Raw genomic sequence first — 20,466 nt, forward strand, 5'->3', positions numbered from 1 at the left:
CTGTGATTCCTGTGTGGTTTACACTTACCTTAGGCCCAGTAACATTGGAGGCCTTAATTCTACTCGATTCCATTAGGACGTGTTGTTTAATTTAAAATTTGCAACAGAGCGGTTTGTCTAATGGGCAAAGTCTGTTCTTCAGATAGCCAAAAATAATAGCAGGCACTTTATTTCATTCTATTGGTGATTGCATTAAATTTAAATAACTCTTAAGTTTTTAAAATTCATGGCTTATGCATTATGTCATTTCAGTAAAGGGAATATACGGGACTAGGACAATCCATTGATCTGGGCAAAAGGAGTTTGTGTATTCAAAAGAAAAAAATACAGTTGATTGTTTTCTCGGAGAGTGTCAAAAGCATGAAGAATTGAACATTGCTGTTAAAAACAAAATAGAAAGAAAAGGAGTCATTTATCTGTTTTGCTTTTGGTTATGTTTTTCATCAATCACCAGAATGGTGACTGATGTATCAGATCTGCACTAGAAAAAAAATATCTGCTGATCTGAGAGACAAATGAAGAAAGTTTTCTACATTTTCAGACTTCTGAAATGAAATGGTTTTTCAAGATACTAAAATTTGACAAAATTTCCTTCTTAGCTTATAATTGCTGCTAGCATTTTTCTAAGTCATAAATATTCCAGTAAAATGAAATAATGTCACTTAAGTCGTTTGATAAATAGCAGCTCAGGAAGAGACCTGCAGTTCTCTTTAGTGCATCCGTGTGTCTGCAGCACTCCCGAGCTGCGACCTTGGGCAGCTCGCCCGCTTCCTCGGCCTAAGGTGGACTGGCCATGGCCATGTGGATAATGCTTGACCTGCCAAGTGAGAAGGTGATTTCTTTTGAACTTCCCCAAATGGAAAGAAGCAAATCCTATGAGCCCACAGAGAGAAGCTAGCAAATGATGTCTCTAGTTTCTTTTTCTTTTTTGAACCAGTTTGTGCAACTGCCAGCTCCCTTCCCAAGGAAGTTAGAACGCCCTGAGAATCATCTTCCTCAAGGCAGTGGGTCCCCAAAGCATTACTGATGGACTGCAGTTCCTTCTGTCCGACCTGCTAAGGCCTGCTGGGTCTGCTGGCCGGTGGAGGGGTGACTGTCCCACATTCCTGCCCACATTTCCCAGGAGCTCTGTCACTTGCTGTAACCCTGCCAGTTTGGGTGGACAGAGAGACTGTCAGAATTCATGCTACGCGTCCTCTTTTCACTTAGGGTTCCTATTGTGTGCGGCATTGCTCCCTGCCAAATTCCCCCAAATTCTCACTGTTGGCCACAGAAACACAGGTGAAATTCGTGTGTTGGCTTAGGAGGTGTTCCCTATTAGTTCTAATGCGTGACTAGTCTACCTACGAATGTGAAGACCTGTAATTCATTCATTTTATTGAAGTACGGGGAGGCCTTGGTCGTTTTCCTGCCTCCCCCGGCTGGTACAAGGCATAGCCAAGCTCCATTTGTGACACCTCATCTCATCTTGGCTGGTTCAGGATATCTCCCGACAGCCACCTGTGAGCCACCTTCACAGTTCTTTGTCTTGTGCAGTTATTCAACTGAGTGGATATCCGTCGAAGAGATGACTGCCCTTAAAGTATGGCCTGGGAATCAGCTTGCTCTGTTTCAGTAGGCTGGAGATTTCTGATGTTTCTGTTCGGTACTTAATAAGCACCTACTGTATGTGAGGCCCCAGGAGGACATCCAGTAAAACGGCTGAGGAGACCCCTGCCCCCATAGAGCTTATGTTCTCTGGTGCATAGGTTTCAGGCCCAGCTCATTCAAAGGCCGGCCGCAGTGCCGCCTCCTCCGGGAAGCCCTCTGTGATCCTCCACCTGATTCCCTTTCCTCTCAGCCTCTAACTTGGTCTGTTGCTTCCAGCTTGTGTCCATTCTTGCCTGTGTGATAGTCATGTGGTTCCAGAAAACACTATGTGGTGAACCCCATGAGTGAAGGAAGTCAGTTTAATTCATCTCCGTCCACTGGCAAGTACACCAAGAAGAGGTCCTGAGGTGAGGGCCAGTGTCTACTTCATTGGCCCTTTATCAGCAGCGGAGAACGTCCCTCAGAAGTACTTATTATGTGAATATTGTCAGCTTAATGGTGTCACTCTCTCCTACCTCGTCCAGATGGTGCCTGAGGAAAATGAGACTGATGTGGAAATGTTTTAGTAACTGTCCTTTAAAAATAAATAAAATAAACATGTATAAATATATATACATATACATACATGTACACACATGCCCAGACATACAGAGGGGAAAAGGTTATTACTCTTAAACAGAATGCTCTTTTGATTAGTTTTGAACCCAAGTTGGCCTATGAGAAAAATCTAGACTTTTAAGAATGAGAGACCCTGCTTGAAATGCCTCATCTGTTTATGGAAGATTACAGCCTCTCCATGCGAGGCTTGGGCCAGGCAAGGGATGGGACAGCAATTAGACGGGTCCACTGTCTAGTCCAGGCGTCTGGAGCTGGAGTGGGAAACTGCTATTGACTCTCTTACATATAATCACAGGATTGGGAGGAATTAACTCCCGTGCTTTTTAACTGCATCATATAATGGCCTCCATGCCTCAGAGGTAAATACAGCTAATACAGGTGCCTGTCTAAAATAATCTTTTCAAAGATTAATTTTAATTCATTATTAAGACTTCAAAAGATTTCAGAAAATAACAGGCATAGTGATTGAGCTTCCTCATTCCGTTTCCCAAAGTCGAGCATTTATCTCGTTTCACTGTGGTGGAGTGCCGAGTCAAGTGCTTGGGACCAAGGCCCAGTCCACTGTCATGGTTTTCGGTTTGTAAAGTCACACCTCACAGCTCCGCAGGCCTGTGGAGTGTCAGCTGTTACCTGGCTTTCTTCACATACCCTTTTTTCTCCTGGAAAATTATCAACTCAGGGTTGACTTTTTAAGATCCAACGAAAACATTCATTTGGATATATTTTCTGTAGAGCATTTCGGTTATTTGAGGAAGGTTTCTCCTCCTCACGTTTCTGTTTAAAATTGTGTATGTGTTTGTGTGGGGGTGGGGGTGGGGGTGTAGTTGTTGCTGGTATTTACTCCAACGTGTGAATTTTGCTGAGGTTGAGAGCAGAGATGCCACACACCTGTGTCATTCCAGAATCTGGTTGTGCACTTGGGGCCATGGCTGGGTCCCCCAGTAAGCCCCTCAGCTTTGTCCTTTTCCCAACGTTTGCCCCTGACATGGAACTTTGAGGAGGGTGCCTTTTGTCACCAGGTCAACTCTGCTGATTTGTACACATGCGTGCATGCACATATACATATATATGTTTACTCATTGAGTTGTACTTTTATTCACTGAGATGGAGTAAGTCAGACTAACACATTTATCCGACAGGATTCTTCATTTCTTTTAAGTTCTTCTGTTCATCAAGAAACGGGTGAAAATAATTTAAGCACTCTGTCCTTGATGTCAGTGACACCCTAACTGGTAACGCCTTTCACATCTGTGTGAAGGTGACAGTGGACTTGAGGATTGCTGAGGTGGGGGCTTGGGCAGGGGCAGTGGAGCTTGAGGACAATCGTCCAGCATGTGCCTGAGGGGTGGGGCCTTCTCCGGTGGTGGTTCTGCCCTGGAGGGTTAGCCAGCAGGCACAGCTGCCAGCGTCCACCGCATACCACTCACAATGGGCTGTGGTAGGGCTGCGTAGCAAAATGGCACCGCTTGGACACTGGGAGGGTCTGTGGGCCGTTCAGTCACTCTTGCTGTCTCTCTCCCGTCCCCAGACTCGCTGTCTGTCTCCAGTAACGATGCCAGCCCGCCTGCCTCCGTGGCCTCCCTTCAACCCCACATGATGGGGGCCCAGAGCTCCCCGGGCCCCAAACGCCCGGGCAACACCCTGCGCAAGTGGCTGACGAGCCCTGTGCGGCGGCTGAGCAGCGGCAAGGCCGACGGGCACGTGAAGAAGCTGGCGCACAAGCACAAGAAGAGCAGGGAGGTCCGCAAGAGCGCCGACGCCGGCTCGCAGAAGGACTCGGACGACAGCGCGGCCACCCCGCAGGACGAGACCGTGGAAGAGGTCAGAGCACAGCTCAGCCAGAGCGGGTCAGGCCCAGGAGGCCATCCCGGACCCGCGGGTGTGGTCTCTTCCGGTTGTCGAAGTCGTTGCTGGTCTTGTGCCTCCTGGCATTTGGTTCTGTTTTGCGTGTGTCCCTGGAAGTGGCAGGGAGGCCGTTGGCTTCCCTGTGAGCAGGCTCTACATTCAGTGGGCCGAGCTCTCAGGGTAGCAGGGCCAGGACCTGCGTGTTGCTTCTGATAAAGAAATCCCGACCGTGAGCTTTCCTCCCAAGGCCTGGGCACCCCACCCCGGCCCTGCTCCAGAAGGAAGTGGGTGCTGTGCCCGCTCGGCCCACCCCTCCTTACGTGTGCCACGGGTGGGCGAGGCCAGGAGGTGCTGGCCCTGCTGCGGGAGATTTGAGCAGCCCCTGCGGTTTGCACTAACCCTCGGTGGCAGCACATTACAGGGACAGCACCAGTTTTGGACGGAAGGACTAGAGGAATGTTTGTTTGCATCCTCCACTTACTCCCTGACTACCCTCCCATTCATGCTCACATCTTGTCCTGAGTAGAAACTATCCAATCAGTTTACTTTGCTAACTCAGTAGTGAACATTGGATTATTCCCATGTCATCAAAGATAAATGTATGTAGGTCAGTCTGGAATTTTAAAAATTTCCTTGGGGGAGCGGCGGGCTTTAGATTATACTTTAAACAAAATTCCTTGCTGATCCCCAAGCTGTGCTGACAGCACGGGTGGTGTCAGTGAGGGGCCCGCAGAGTGTTTCACTTAGACCCCGCCCAGATCCTTCAGAGGCTCGAAAGGCCAAAAAAGGCAGACGCAGAGAGAGGACAAGATCTGTATCATTTAATTTATTTTGCAGATACGGGTTTTCTGCTGCTTTTTTCCTGGGCATATTTTGCCAGGGGTTTCCACTGTAGTGTGTATTTCATTATGTCCTCATCTGTTTTCTAAATCTGTGTCCTCTTAGTAGAAATAAAACTGAAATTTTTTTCTAAAAGTAAGAGTAGAGGAAAATTAATGTGATAATTCAGATTCTTAAAATGCATCTTGAATTGCATTTTTCTTTATGCCATTATTTTCGTGAATTTTATTCTAGCAAAGGACCAAAAATGAAATGAAAGTAGACCAAAGAAACTGAATCAGCATGAGAATGATGGTTCAAATTTTTGAATGTTATTTTTTTTCCTTGAAGATGAGAGGTGTACAAAGCCTGACGGGTGACATTGGCAGTTCCTTCAAAAGACACACAGTGGCCCTTCTCTCGTCCAAGTTGGCGAGCAAGATAGTTAGATTGTAGGAAGGAATGAGAAGTTACCATCAGGGTTGGAAAGAACTTGTTAATGCAATGTGCCATCTCGCTTTCTGTCCTGGCTGTATTTTTCTACTTAACTCCTTAGGGCTCATTTCTGTGAACTGACATTGACAGGCGAGGGCCCAGGATGTAATGAGTGAATGTCGGTTTGATTTCAGAGAGGCCGGAACGAGGGCCTGAGCAGTGGCACACTCTCTAAATCCTCCTCGTCGGGCATGCAGAGCTGTGGAGAAGAAGAAGGGGAGGAGGGGGCTGACGCCGTGCCTCTTCCCCCACCCATGGCCATCCAGCAGCACAGCCTGCTGCAGCCAGACACACAGGACGACAAGGTAAGGGGCCCACGCTGCCTGTGCAAGAGCAGGGGGCTTGGAGTAGCTTCTGTACAGCAGCCTCATTGCAGGAGAGAGGTGACTCGGGGCTGTGGACGGGCACCTCGGAAACATGCTCCTCTTCCAGGTAGATTCCACCCGCTGTCACCCCAAACGTGTGGATCGCAGTGTCCATTTTACACTAAGCAGTAGGCTGACGTATGCAGTTGCTCGTACCCGTACCCGTATGTAAAACGCTCAGTGCAGTTTTACTGGTGCTTCAGGAGTTGCTACTTGTAAAGTAATACTAAGTTTTGTCACTATCCTGACGAGTCGGGTCCCCGAGCGAGCAGTCAGGCGTCACACACAGCCTGGGGGCTGCATCCTCATCGAGCATCAGGCCACCCTGTTCTGCGAGGCGTTTTAGCCCGTGGGTGCTGTTCTCAGATGAGACTGCACTGCTGTCCGGTTCCTTTTCCAGTATGCTAGAAGTCAGGACAAGTGGAGTGCGGGCGTAGGCGTCCGAGGGGAGGACTCCGCTCAGGGCACATCTCATCTCTGAAGACACGTGCAGGCTTCACGCCAAGTCATTCGTTTTTTGTTGTTGTTTTGAGTTCTTACATAATCAGAAATTGTTCAGCGTATCCCACCAGTAGAACCCTAAGACATCGAGAAGGAAGCCTGCTGACTGTGGTTTGGGCATCCTCTCGCATTCTGGCCCACGGTGTTCCCCCAAATTGTCAGGTGCTAAAACCGTGCTGTGAAGTCATTACTGGTGATTCTATTTTTATTGAATCTATTTATTTTTAGCAGTAACTAAGTTTTTGGAATAAAACATGTCTCCATCAGTTTCCCTTTCTCCTTCGCTGACCTTCCCCAGCGCTCCCATGATCACTTGCTGAAGCGCCTATGTTTTATGACCTGGGGTCGGCCAGAGCCCCGTATCTGACAGCTGTGATGCGAGGCAGATCACACATTAGTCTTAAGCTAAGGCACACGTGTCTGCAGCCCCTTCTCTGCAGAAATTCACCTCTTCCTTCCTTTATGGCACTCGGTGCACAGAAAGGGAGCCGCCGGTCTTGGCTGAAGGATGTAGCTTGGGTTTGAATCTAGAGTTTGAGAGGGATATCTGAGGTGCAGACCCCATGCTTTGGGGAGTGGAGGAGACCTGGGATGAAAGAGGGCCTCATCCTCCACTGCTCAGAGTGGACTCAGCAGGAAATGGGGTTGTGTTGTCTCTCTGACAGTTCTTAAGTTTCTTTGTAGTATTCTAAGCTATACGTCTCTTAAGAGCAAAAAACCGGAATGTCTTAAATCTGGATGTTTAGCCAAAAGTGAGGTGCCGGGTCTAGTTAGTTACCAAATCAGAGAGTATTTTTCTCAGTTTCAACAGTGGGTTATGCTATATTCTTCTGTTTGCTGGAATCATTTATTGGTTATTGTTTTACCTACCTCATTGGGTATTATCAACAGCAATTCTTCACTTGTAAAAATCTGTAGTGATGTTCCCAGAGAGAATATTATCTTGTGACTAATATTTTGTTTTGTTCTGTTTTCTCTTTTTGTAAACATTCGCTGCAGCATTATGTTGATTTGTGTTCTGTGTCTGTTTTGGCTCAGTTTCCTTACCTCTCCATTTGAATTTTTTTGCTTGTTTTCTTCACCTCATATTCCAGATTTCATTAGACCAAGCCAACATTTGTTTTGCAAAGTGCATATCTGAATCCACATATGTAAAAGCCTCATTGTAAATGTATGAACCCGTACCTGTCTGCTGTGAGAAGTGCATTGTTAGGACAGCTAGCTGTGTGTCGCATGCATCTCCACTGACCTTAATATGAAGCGAGGTTCATATTATGCCCCTTTCTAGTTTCCAGTCAGTGAACGGCACGAGTAATCCGCAAACACACCATGTTTGCTAATTACTGAACTTGAACTCAGTAGCCCCGCCCCCAGATTCCTTAACTGTCACCCCTGTACAGCCTGATCTAGCCGTAAATGGCACCTGATAGCTTGTGAGGCCACAGATCTTCTGTACTCTGCACTAATCATTGGGGAAATGGATGGCACAGAAAATGGTGAGCTCGTCCCCCCTCCTCCCTGTCTGGTCAGTGCACCCTGGTTCCTTTCCTTTCTCGTTTCTTTCTTTTAACCCATAAGTACAGTAAAGCCATTTTATATCTTATTTTGTTTCCTGATTATTTGAGGAGTCACTCATTAGCCTGTAAGCCTTTCGTTCTTCCATTGAGCAGATTCTGTATTTTTCCTCCTTCGCCAATAGCCTAGCCAGCAGTTAACAAAAGTTAGTTAGAATTTTCCCATGCCCAGTCACCTCTTTGAAAACATTATGATGTGACATGACTGCGGATTAAAAACAGACTTTGTCTGCTTTCCACATGTATCCCAGACAGGTTTTATTTAACATTTCATGTCAGAATATTGTAAATTTAAAAGGATGACTTTAAATAAATGCAAACAAAGACAAACTTGTGGTCTTTTTGTCTGGAATTACTTTTAAAAAGAGCTTGAGCTTGCAGGAGAATTGACTGTCTGTCCAGTGACTAACATGAGGCCTTCCCCTCCCCCCTTTCTTTTTCTTAACTTCTTCCATAGGCCTCTTCTCGGTTATTAGTCCGCCCCACCAGCTCCGAAACGCCGAGTGCAGCCGAGCTTGTCAGTGCAATTGAGGAACTCGTGAAAAGCAAGATGGTAAGGCTTCCCAGAGAAAGTCTGAGTCTGGAAGCTGCCCTAAGGTGCTGCTGGCAGGTGGATGTGACCCCGTCCGTGTGTTGCTCTGGGCTGCGAATGTGCCTGTGGTGCCCAAGACCACCCTCACTTCTGACCAACTGCAAGCTCGGGGTCCTCAGTACACCCTCAGGTTCAATAATTCACTTTAAGGACTCACAGAACCTAGAAAAGCCCCAGTGGCAGTTTATTACCGTGAAAAGACACAGATCGAAATCAGCCAGGAAAGAGGTGCGTGGGGCAGTCAGAAAGGTTCCAGTTCCAGCCATCAGGTGTCCTGTCTCCGTGGAGTCGCGTAGACAGCGCTGACTTCTAGCAGTGATGTGTGACAGGGTGTACAGAGTATCGCCAACGAGGGTCACTCACCCGAGTCTTGGGATTCAGACTTCTCACGTGGGCTCAGTCACATACACAGGATGGGCCGCTTGTATGGCTCACCTTCGTCCCCTTCCCCTCCAGAGATCAAGACAGCATGCTGCCCAGAATTGCCGCCGGAAGTCACATTGTTAGCATAGCCTGTCTGTCTTGGCCCAGGGCCCCCAGGGAAACATTCTTACCAGGCAGGACATTCCTTGGGCTTAGAAGTACCTCCCAGGAGCCTTCAGAAAGGTTAATCCTTTCCTGAATCCACATCGTCTGCAGTGTTGGCACCTTCGTAACAAGTGTGGCCCGTGCCAGTCTTGTCTGACGGTGTGTGCAGGGTCAGTGGTGACTCACAGACAGGTTGGTGCTTTGCTGTCTTGGAGACCTTTCGTTTGGATTTATAATATATAGAGAGAAGGGTTTGCAGTGTTATATGAGGACTTTATTTCTTAGTGCCCGTTGCATTGCCAGTTGGTCAACATGTTTTCATTTATAAAAGCCCCACGTCAGTAGTTGATTCTTTGCAGTTAGACAGGTGTGCATTGCTTCTCACTGATTCAGATCAATTTCTGTGTGTCTTCAGTTTTCCTAACTATGAAATAGAAAAATCACTAATGGCAACAGCTTTTTAGACAAGTATATTCTACTACCCCTGTAAAGCTATTTAACTTCTTTTAAAAGTCACCTCTCAGAGTCAAAGCCCACAGCCTCTCCCACCAATCCATTCTGCAGAGGTAACCACCACAAACAGTTTGATGCGTTTTCCATCATGGTGCAAACACATATGGGGGTGTGTGTGCGTGTGCGTGTTTTCTCTTTCAAAATGGATTCGTTCAATTTTTAAGATTCTAAGAGTCAACACATCTTGAGGATCTTCTCACGCCTGTACATATGGGTCTATCTCAGTCCGTTTAGTAGCTGTACACTATTCCATGATATGGATGCACTGAGAATACCACCCAGGATAGCTAAACTAGGTGCTATTCTAAGTGCTGAGTGTTTTAATGTACATGCTTCCCACAATAGCCATATGAGGTAGGCATGTACTATTGTTAGCCTGTTTTACAGATGTGGAAACTGAGGCACACAAAAAAAATGTTTCAAAATTTTCTAGTAAGGGGCAGAGACATGATTATGCTATAATTTATTTAAATAAATACTATAACAACATATATTAAGTTATTTTCAGTTTTTCACTATTATAAACATCCACATTCGTTACGTGTGTGATTATATGTGTAGGGTGAATTTCTAGCACTGAAATCACTAGGTCAAAGAATATACTTACTTAAAGTTAGGAATTTATCTTCAGTCAGGTATTAACTAGATACCATATATTATGTATCATTCCCATTTCTTCTCCCACTCCTAGACAGCTTTTAATGAAACTGGTTGACTAGGACAAATGGGAATTATATCAAGAAAAATTCAGACTGACATGTATTGCCCTGCCATATGTGAAATTCCACCCTACCCCAGGTAGTCATGCTGTGTTCCGAAAAGGATGCAGTGGGCTTCAAAGTTAGAAAGTTAGGAGGCTAGACACGGAGTCTGCTGGGAGTTGGCAGGTAACTCAGGAACTCGACTCCACTGGTCAAGAATTTGGGATCATATCAGTATGAATTGAGTTAAACCACATCTTGCCAGTCTCTCTGAGAGACAAGTTGATTAATGGTCCAAACAAAGGATGCTTAGATTGTATCCAGTGAGTTTCAAGCATCTTCGAACATTTTAAAAACTGCAATTCATACACATCAGTTATATGACCATTAAAATCATTCTTATCTACGAATTGAAATAGTTTTCCCAAGGAATGCTATGAAGCAACTTGGTCAACCTGCTAGTCATTAGTCTGCAAATAGTTAAATTGTGTTCCATTTTAAGTGGTCTGAGGTTCATGTGTCATTCATTCAGATAGACTTCCAAAGGTAGAGTTTTGTGGCATGTCTCAGCTCTTCCTGGTTTACTCTCCCTTTTCAGTTAAGGAATTAAATTTTATCAGTTGAAACTAAACATTCTGCGCACTTATGTTTGTAGGTTTGGGGGTCAGATAGTCTTGGGTTCAGACTGGCCTATTACTGCTGCAGCCCCTCTGAGCTATGTCTTTGAGCTGTGAACTGGGGATCATGAACAGTGTGGTTTGTTAAGTGCCTGACAAGGTTCCATCTTGGGGGAATTCACTGACGCCTTCCTTCCCCACTGGAGAACCACATTTATGCTTTTTATGATGGACTCACTTGTTCTTCATTCTCCATGGAGCGTATTCTAGATTCTGCCTTCTTTTTCTGGTCCAAGGGAGACATAACTCTGTATTGATTTCCTGTCACTAATCCTCTAATGTCTACTAGGAACTACTTTTTTTGATAAAAACTCTAATGAATCATTTTAATTCCCTTTACCTCATCCTGGTCTCTGGGACTCGGAGTTGTAGATCCTTAGTAATCCGTGTTCATTTTTTTGAGGGTGATCTTTTAGGCTAGAGTGCCTTCATAGTGGGATTTGAACACTGAATTGCTTATCTATCAGAAGCTACAACGTTAAGTGATCAGAATGGGGTGGAGAGCGGAGAAGGTGCTCGGTGGTGCAGTATGTGATCAGGGAACTGAATCTCCTGACCCAGAAACCTGAGGTTTCCGTCTAAAAATCAAAACCACCCTGGAAACTGTTCCCTGGGGCTTGCTGCTCTGTCTCCTACCTCCACTTTCCTGATCTGACCAGTATTTGAAAAGCGGTGCGTCTTTCCTGAGCATTGGCAAAGGGCAGTGGCAACGGGCAGCCACAGTGACTGTTGGAATTTCTTTTCACTGATCTAAATGTAACAAGAGATACAAGAAAGAATGAACGTTAATGAAATAAACATCTAACTCAAGATGTTAGAAGGACAACAAAATAAACCAAAGAAAAGCAGAAGGAATGAATTCGTAGCGCAAAAAGCAGAAATTAATGAGTTGGAAAACAGAAAAATAGTAGAATGATAAATAAAACCAAAAATTTCTTCTCTCAAAAAATGGGTATGTCAGGGAAACATCTGAAGAAAACAGAAAGTAAACACAAATTCACAAAATCAGACATTATAAGGGAGAAATTAAAGGGGGAAATTGAAACAGTCGTAGCACACTACTTTGTTCAATACTTTGAAAGTAAATTTGAAAACCTGGATGAAATGGGCAGATTTTAAGAAGATATAAGTTACCAAAAGTAACCTCAGAAGAAAGAGAACATCTATGCAGACCTATCTTCATCTAAGAGAGTTCACAAGAACCTACCCGCAAACCAACACCAGACCCGGAGGATTTGACAAATAGTTCATTCAAGTCTACAAAACCCTAACAATTCCGGGTCTGAGGCAGCTTTGTGCTGTGGCAGCCTTTTCACTTGCACACCGTTTGTGTCCAGGCCATGGGCAGCGTTGAGGGAGAGGATGGCATCCATGGGACTGCCCCCTGTCCGGGCGTCTGCACCCTCAGACTGTGCACCCAGGTCTGGACCAGGCACATCTGAGGACAGGCCGCCAGAGGACGGCTGGCAGCTCCCCGTCTGCAGTCCAGACAGCGCTTCCACCGCCGCTAGAAGTGAGGCCTCCTGGACGTCCCTGCAAGTCCAGGGCTCTCCGTCCTCTCGCTCGCTCTTCTGTGTGAGGGGACATCTGGAGCCTTTCTCTTTTCTTTCTTTTTTCTCACTGTCCAAGTGAACGGAGTTAGGTCTAACAGGCTTCAGCTGTTTCCTTGCAAATCTAGACGGGAGACAGTGCCCAGCTTCCTCCTCCCCATTCTTCAGACTCCGTGTCCTGCCAAAGACCTCCAGAAGCAACAAGCGTGGGTCAGGCTCTGCTGCTCTGCGAAACCCTCACTTCCAGTGACCGTCAGTCGCTATCTGTTTAAAAACGAGAGTGCTATTTTCTGCTTAAACCCTGTACCCTAACTGTTTTTCCTAATCGCTTAGTCGATGTGTTCCCTCAGCACCGTGAGTGTGGTGAACAAGATTGCATGGACAAATTTTGTGTCCTCAAAGCTCTGCTTAGGGATGAAATCAGTGTCAGTTCTCTTACTCCTCAGGAGAAAATAGGACAAGTGTTAGAGGTTTCAATTTGAGGGAAAATAGTAAGTGATCTTCTGGCTCCTTTTGTGTGAAGATAAGTTCATCATATTTTTCCAGTTCAGTTGCTAAATATTTCTTGATCATCTCTATGTCCAGCTGGGCTGCTCTGGAATTTTTAAAAGAACTGTACTCTATACTCCTAGGAGCTTTGTGAATTCAAGCTAAGAAAGAAAGTTATTATGTACCAATGAGAAAGTAATCAATTGCAAAGCATTGTCATACTAAGCAGGGAGAGAAGTTGTCAATATTCCACTCACATACGTATTGATCACCCTCCAAGCTTTGCTCAAGGTTCTCCAAGGGGTACAGCAATGAAAACAATCACCTGCGGAAACCGAAATGCAGTGGTGGGGGGGGGGGGGGGGGAGAGTTTGGGATCAGTAATTGAGGCCAGTATGACAGCTGCTCCCTCCAGAAGAGACAGAAAGGAAAGTGTGTGAGGCCAAAGATAAAAATGATTTTTTAGCTGGGTGATCTGTGTGCATCGAAGGATGAGTCGAGATGGATAATCAAGAAGCAAACCGAGTTTGTTTAAACTAAAATATAAATTGGTGACGCTGCTCTGTAGCCCACCAACCAGACACAGGGGCGACGTGTCGGGGTAAGCTGGCCTGATCAAGGTATTTCCCACCTGTTTCTGAAATGATCATGCTTTCATTCAGCAGGAGTATAACTGAAAAGAAAATTGCTTGATTTGAAATGGGCATAGGGCTGCGATATAAACAAGTTGTATCTGTTTCTAATTATTTGTAACCAGGAACAGACTTTATGAATGTGTATAAATTCACTAGTCTTTTTCATTCTAACTTTCCTCTTTTATCCAACTCCTCTTACTCAATTTTTAAATTAATGTTGGGGGGGGGGTTGTTGTTAAATACCGTGCAATTTCACAACACCGATCTTAGGATTTTACAGTGAGGTCTTCTGTATATTCTGAGTATGAGATTTTCCTTATCCTGATTTCAGCCTCTGATAACTGGGGGGCAGAAACGTGATTGATGCCGTCATGTCTTTCAGGCTCTGGAGGACCGTCCCAGCTCGCTCCTCGTGGACCAGGGAGATAGTAGCAGCCCCTCCTTCAACCCTTCAGACAATTCCCTTCTTTCCTCCTCTTCGCCCATTGATGAGATGGAAGAAAGGAAATCCAGCTCTCTAAAGAGACGGCAGTAAGACATGTTTTTATTGTCATTGTGTGGCGGCTTTCCTCCTGTCTTTGTCTCCTTTAAAACTGGGACTGGGATTCATGTCTGAATTGGCGCAGTGATGAGATCCAAGGTTTCTCTGAGTAACTAACTGTACATATGTTTGAAAAGCACTCAGGCCTTCATCAGGGCACAGGAAGCCATCGCTGCACTTCCTGTTGTTTCGTGTGTATATTTCATTTATTTATAAATGAGAATGATATGAGACAAGAATATCTTCTGTCACTTCTGGTGAGAAAGTCCTATACTTTTCTATTGTACACATAGTTGTGAAGGAAAAAAAAGGCAACATTAAATTAGATACAGTCCCAAAAACGTGAATATTTTTCAAACATGCTGCAGAGGTAGTGTTCCTCGGTTCCAGGAAGGCAGCTTATGGTGGGAAAAAAAGCATTTTGAAAAATATTGCAGAAGGTTTAACCTTGCTGTTGGTGAGGAGGAAGACTCGTAAGCTGCATGAGGGCAGATTTGGTTTTTCTGAGTGCTGTGTCCCAGCCCCTAGAATGATGTTTGGCACATAGGACGGGCCTAGTCAGTGCTGGCTGAATGAAGGAACGAACGAAAGAACTACTTCAGGCCCACTGAGGTTGTATGTCTTCTCTCAGCAAGTGAATGTCCAGACTTACGCAGCTACTGAACCAGACAAAAAAAAAAGCACTTCTAAATGATGTGATTAGACTCAAGGCTTTAAACATCTGAATTAAATTTTTCTTGTATGTCCAATGAAGCTTATGATGACGTAATCAATAAAAAACAACAGGAACAAAAACCTTCTTCTTTCCTGTCCTGCCTTTATAACAAAGTTCTGTCTAAGCTTCTCGTGGTTGTCATGTATGTCGTCAGAGTCTGGTGGTAAGAATTCACCCCGAATGTGCAGTGTCTTGTGACCTCTGCAACTCTCATGGGTCACCCCTGGGAACCTGTAAGTGATTTGGGACATTCAGAATTATAGACCCAGTTGTGCAAGTTCGATATGTTATTATATAATTCCAGGGGGAGTCTGACCTGACAGAAACGAAAATGCAAAAGAATTCATTTAGAAAATGAAGGGTCTGGATTGTAAACACTGTTTTTTCTCTCTCTTTCTAGCTACGTTTTGCAAGAATTAGTGGAGACAGAGCGTGACTATGTGCGGGACCTCGGCTATGTGGTTGAGGTATGTGTTTTCAGAGAGTTAATAATCCATGTCGGCTCCCAGAGTTGTCAAAGGGGTATCATGTTAGATAGTTTAACACTGATACCATCTCAAAAGCTTTAAAAACATTTTTGACCAAAAAAAAATTTTTTTTCTGAAAAATAAAGTTTAGCCAATTATCTTAACAATCTGTATTCACTTTTTAAATCCTCTGTTTTGCATAGTATATGTGGCATATCATTTTTTCTTTTAATACTGTACTTTTTTTTAACAGTTGTTAGTAGTTTTTTGTTTTGTTTTTGTTTTGTTTTTTATTGGGGAGTATTGGGGAACAGTGTGTTTCTCCAGGGCCCATCAGCTCCAAGTCAAGTCATTGTCCTTCAGTCTATCTGTGGAGGGCGCAGCTCAGCTCCAAGTCCAGTTGCCATTTTCAATCTTTAGTTGCAGGGGTACAGCCCCCCATCTCATGCAGGAATTGAACTGGCAACCCTGTTGTTCAGAGCTCTCACTCTAACCAGCTGAGAAATCCGCTGCCCCTGCAGAAGCTCAGTGGCAGCTTGTTGTCTTCAATCTAGTTGCACGGGGCGCAGCTCACTGGCCCATGTGGGAATCGAACCAGCAACCCTGTTGTTAAGAGCTCGTGCTCTAACCAGCTGAGCCATTTGGCTGTCCCCCGGCATATCATTTTTTAATAATTAAGTTTTAAAATTATGATATCCAACCGTTGTATCTATCATATGGGAACCGTGCCTTTAATTATTTTACAAGAGTAGATATCGTCAAAAAAAAGAGAACATCATTGGTAAACAAAGTCTTCGTGTCCAGCTGTGGATTCAGTTCCATCCGGAACCCACCTGGGTTCAGAGAATGGCCTGTGGCTACACCAGATCATTTGCTTATAATTTTCACAGGACAGACATCTCATCATTTTCATGCCCAAAATTTGCTACACCCTGTGTAGCTGTAGCAATACCACGTACTCATTTCCTTTCATACTGGATCAAGGACCATCTCTAGGCTTTTCCCTACTATTGAGTTTGGGTCATAATCATTTTCATAAACTCAGTTCATCAGAAAGCTATTTTTATAGTATAAAACTTTATCACTTACTCTTTCAGCTTTGTACAGGACAATATTTTGGGGGGAGGGGGTCTACATTCCATGAAAAGTAACAGCTATGGAGTTAATTGTGTAACTAAGAAGATTTAACATAATTGATTTGTCTGCAGTCATTGTTCACAGTAAAATAAGTAACTTGACTATTTAAGAGGTTCTGGTACAGGCTGAACTCCATTTGAGTTAAATAGAAGTTTTAACCACATTTTAGCAACATATTTAATCAACAATTGTTAAAAAGTCAATATGTGAAAAGGAATATTTAAATCCTTACTTGTTAAATCCTTATTTAACAAATTATGTAAATAATCCAAAAAGAAAAGAAAATCTGTTTATATGAGATAAATGCTGGGAACAGAGGAAATATGTTTCTGGCCAAATATTTAATATTTACAAGCTGATAAGATGATTTGTTTTTTGAAACCCTTTACATTTATTTAAACTTCTTCAGTTCCTTGGAAGAATTTTGATCTATGAATGCCAAACAGGGCAGGGAGAGAAAATCATGACAATGAATGTAATAGTATTCATTTTATTTAAATGTACGTATTGACCCTTGGACAATGTTTGAACTGCACGGGTCCACTTATACATGATTTTTTTTTTCAATAAATACTGTAAACGTATTTTTCTTATAATTTTCTTAATAACATTTTCTTTTCTGTAGCTTACTTTATCATATGAATACAGTTACATGTACCTACAACATGCAACGTATGTGTTATTTGACTGTTTATGTTACCAGTAAGGCTTCTGGTCAACAATAGGCTATTAATAGTTAAGTTTGGGGGGGTCAAAAGTTGTATGTGGATTTTTGGATGCACCAGGGGGTTGGCACCCCTACACCCCTGCGTTATTCAGGGGTCAACTATATTTTAGATTCCAGTTAAGGATGCTTTTCATATAGTTTTTGTTTGTTCATTAGAATTGGTTTCAAGAGAGTGTATGTGTCTGTTTTTTCTTTATCACTGTTAATCACTAAACCATTACTTGGCTCAAACAGGCTCAGTAAAATAAATCAACTTGTTCTTAAACACTTGATTTTAGGGCTACATGGCACTTATGAAAGAAGACGGTGTTCCGGATGACATGAAAGGGAAAGACAAGATTGTGTTTGGCAACATCCATCAGATTTATGACTGGCACAGAGAGTACGTAAAGCGCACATCACGCGTCGTCACCTTCCTTCCAAACTGCGGCACGTCAGGCGAATGGGGAAGGATATGCACTGGGCCATTTCATTGTATCACCTGTGTAGCCTCATGAGGTTGCTGGTACAAAAGAAGCATTGACGGGCCGGGGACTTTGTGGTCGCCTGTGGCCCAGGGAACAGCCTTACCTCCTTCATGCTGGTCCCTCCAGGGGGCCTGTGTGGAGGTGGCCAGAAGCGCTGGCACCCGCCTGACTGCCTGGGCCCCACGCCTGCCGAGGCCTGACCTTGAGCCATTTGCTTCTCCTCTCTGTGCCGCCGTTCTTCAGCTACACAGTGTGGGTCGTAGCGTGACCCACCTCGTGGGATTCTTGTGAAGCGTGGCTGAGAATACATGTGAAGCACTGAGAACGTTTGTGGAGAGTAAGCTCGATAAATGTATCTAGTGAATTGCAGCCACCCCTTGAATAAACACAGAGGACTATTAGAGGTTTTGAAGATGCTCATTTTTCCAGTTCAACTTTCATGGAAAAAGTAGACAGTTACCCATGAAAATCAAATTTGATCCCAGTACGTGGCCACACCTGTCCTCATCGGGAGGGAGAGCCATGTGGGGCCTGGTGCTGCAGCAGCCGCCTCGGCTGGAGCTGGTCACCGCACATCTGTCCCTTCAGGTCACCTTGCTCCTAATTTTAAAAATCCCTGATCATCTGGGGATTGCCTTCTGCCAGCTGCTGGTGTTATTGTGGAATGTTCCAGCTGCACAGTTCTGTCCCCATTATGTGGCCAGGCCTCCTGCTCTCCTGTCTCCCTGTGCATTGTTTCCCCTCACCTTGCAGCGTGCTGCCATCACCTCCATTAGACCTGACCAGTCGTAAGAGCTCTCTCCTCACAGATCACACATGTAAATGCCCTTTGGAAACTAACATACAGGGGTAAGAAGGCGTTACCATGGCGTGTCAAGTGCTATTTTATTAGTTCAATATTTATCTCATCTTTCCTAATAGAGTATAAACCCCTTGGGCCCAGGTACAGGGTCTTCATTTTATGTCTCCTGTAATATTTAATTCAGTTGGACTCAGCACTGATTGGTCAGCTTTAGAAAGAGCCCTCTAACTTATAGCTCTGTAAGCTATAGACTTACTGGAAGTCTATAGTGAAAACAATTTAAAAGGGATGTTTGGTGCTATTATCTAGCCTTGGCCTAAGGCTCGTTGGTGATCTGTGACAGGGCAGGGAAAACCACACAGTGGCCCTGGGTGACCAGACAGAGACACTGCACCCAGAAATTGTGTCTGCCGTGGCGAGTGCAGAGCAAGGAGATAGTAACCCCACGTGCCAGATAGTTCACAGCGTTAACTGGTGTGCACCTTGCAGGTGAATAAAACACCAACCATCAATATCAATATATATGTAAGTGATAACGAGGTGGGCTTACATCTTAAAGACAACTACAGCCCAGAAGATGAAGAAGAGTTGGCTATAGCTGTGCTGTTTCTGTGCTCATGCCCAATTTTTATCTTAATGGAAGTTAATATTTGTAACCTAAAAGTAGGGTTTGATAATATTGGAGAAAGCTATGAAACTGTCATAGGTAACAAATTCAGTATTTTATATGGTATTATCCAATTTGAGCCTCTTAAAAATTATCACAGACAGGATGGGAAGCTCATAGGTACAAGAGCCAAGTGTTTGGAAATAAAAATTACTCTGAAACATTAATTTTTCTCTCAGTATTTAGCCAGGGTATCATTGCTTGTGTCATTTAAAAAATGAGACCAAAATGTTAATTGTGCAAAGAAGGGAAAATTGCCAGCTAAGGGATGCTGTCATTCTGCCTTGTCTTTTTAAACTGTGTCTCTTTTTGCTTTCTGTCCTAACACAATGTTTGCTGTGTACATTTCATTTGTTAAGTATATTCTTTACACTTCCAACAGCTTGTGTCAAAACAGACCACTTTGAAAGTATAAACTTCAGTCTAAAATTAGAAGGCCAAATTGGAAGTGGTTCTAATATTTCTCCTCTTGTTTTAGCTTTTTTTTAGGAGAGTTGGAGAAGTGCCTTGACGATCCGGAAAAACTAGGATCACTTTTTGTGAAGCATGTAAGTGCAAGGCAGTTGTTTATATTCCGTCCTGATGCTGTCGTGTTTAGTAATTGGTTTGTCAGACCAAAGGCGAGCTCCCAGCTTACAAAAATGCGTATGTTAAGAATGAGACCAAACTGTGCAGGGTGAACTAGTTGGAATTGAAATGCCGTCTCGCTCTTCTCCATGTGCCCTGCTCTCTCCCGGTCACCTGGCCCCTCTGGCCGCGTGGCTCACAACAGGACAGAGTCGTCACAAGGGGACCAGAGCCAGACCCCGAAGCAGGACCATGTTTGGGGTGCCTGGGGGCAAACAAGGGTTTGCTGGAGGTGGTGATATACCCCGACGTGCAGTGGGTTTAACGTAGCAGCTAAATACATGTGTATATCGAAAGTACTGTGCTAACATTAAAGAGTTTTTCAGGAAAAACTATTTTTAAAAAATTAGCAACAGCAGTTGTATTTTTGCAAATCTCTTTAATGTCTGACTTAATAGAAGACAGATGGATTTTCGTATCCGCTTATGTATTCAATCTATCCTGACTTTTTTTAAGTTAAAATATGTGAAACAATCCATTCTCCCACATACTTAGCTAGAAAAAAAGTGAGTATTTTTATAGCCTTTTCAGATAAATATAGATAATTTTCTTAGATGTTGCACCAAAATTCCATAGGTGATCATTTCTTAAAGGTTAGTTGCAGCATGGGACCTGAAAACCCACTGGCGAATTTCTCCCTGGCTGTTACAAACCCTAAAAGTCACTGGACTGTCCTGTAGCCACACACCAGCTGGTGACATCAGGCATTGATTGGTTGGAAAATACCAGTTTAGACGGAGTTCCCGATGTTGGAACATTTCATTGCACAATATGAAAAACTGAGATTTGTTAATAATACCACCCATCTCCTCAGAAAAGTCTCC

The 20,466-nt window shown here is 44.1% G+C and overlaps 1 protein-coding gene across 3 annotated transcripts in view; it reads left to right on the forward strand.

Annotated features, from left to right (window-relative positions):
- Positions 1–20,466, forward strand: part of TRIO (trio Rho guanine nucleotide exchange factor) — a 322,955-nt gene that overhangs the window by 276,485 nt on the left and 26,004 nt on the right. For 2 of the 3 annotated variants that reach the window (XM_074329065.2, XM_074329063.2), the window contains exons 35-41: positions 3,737–4,029; positions 5,502–5,672; positions 8,265–8,360; positions 13,875–14,023; positions 15,149–15,215; positions 17,358–17,461; positions 19,494–19,563. In XM_074329065.2, the coding sequence (XP_074185166.2) occupies positions 3,737–4,029; positions 5,502–5,672; positions 8,265–8,360; positions 13,875–14,023; positions 15,149–15,215; positions 17,358–17,461; positions 19,494–19,563 (950 nt within the window). The remainder of the gene's footprint in view (positions 1–3,736; positions 4,030–5,501; positions 5,673–8,264; positions 8,361–13,874; positions 14,024–15,148; positions 15,216–17,357; positions 17,462–19,493; positions 19,564–20,466) is intronic. The other variant, XM_074329064.2, reaches the window with a different exon arrangement.

This window comes from Rhinolophus sinicus, chromosome 3, assembly GCF_057876585.1.
Source record: "Rhinolophus sinicus isolate RSI-liver-muscle chromosome 3, RSI-T2T, whole genome shotgun sequence".
In the NCBI taxonomy this organism is placed as follows: Eukaryota; Metazoa; Chordata; class Mammalia; order Chiroptera; family Rhinolophidae; genus Rhinolophus; species Rhinolophus sinicus.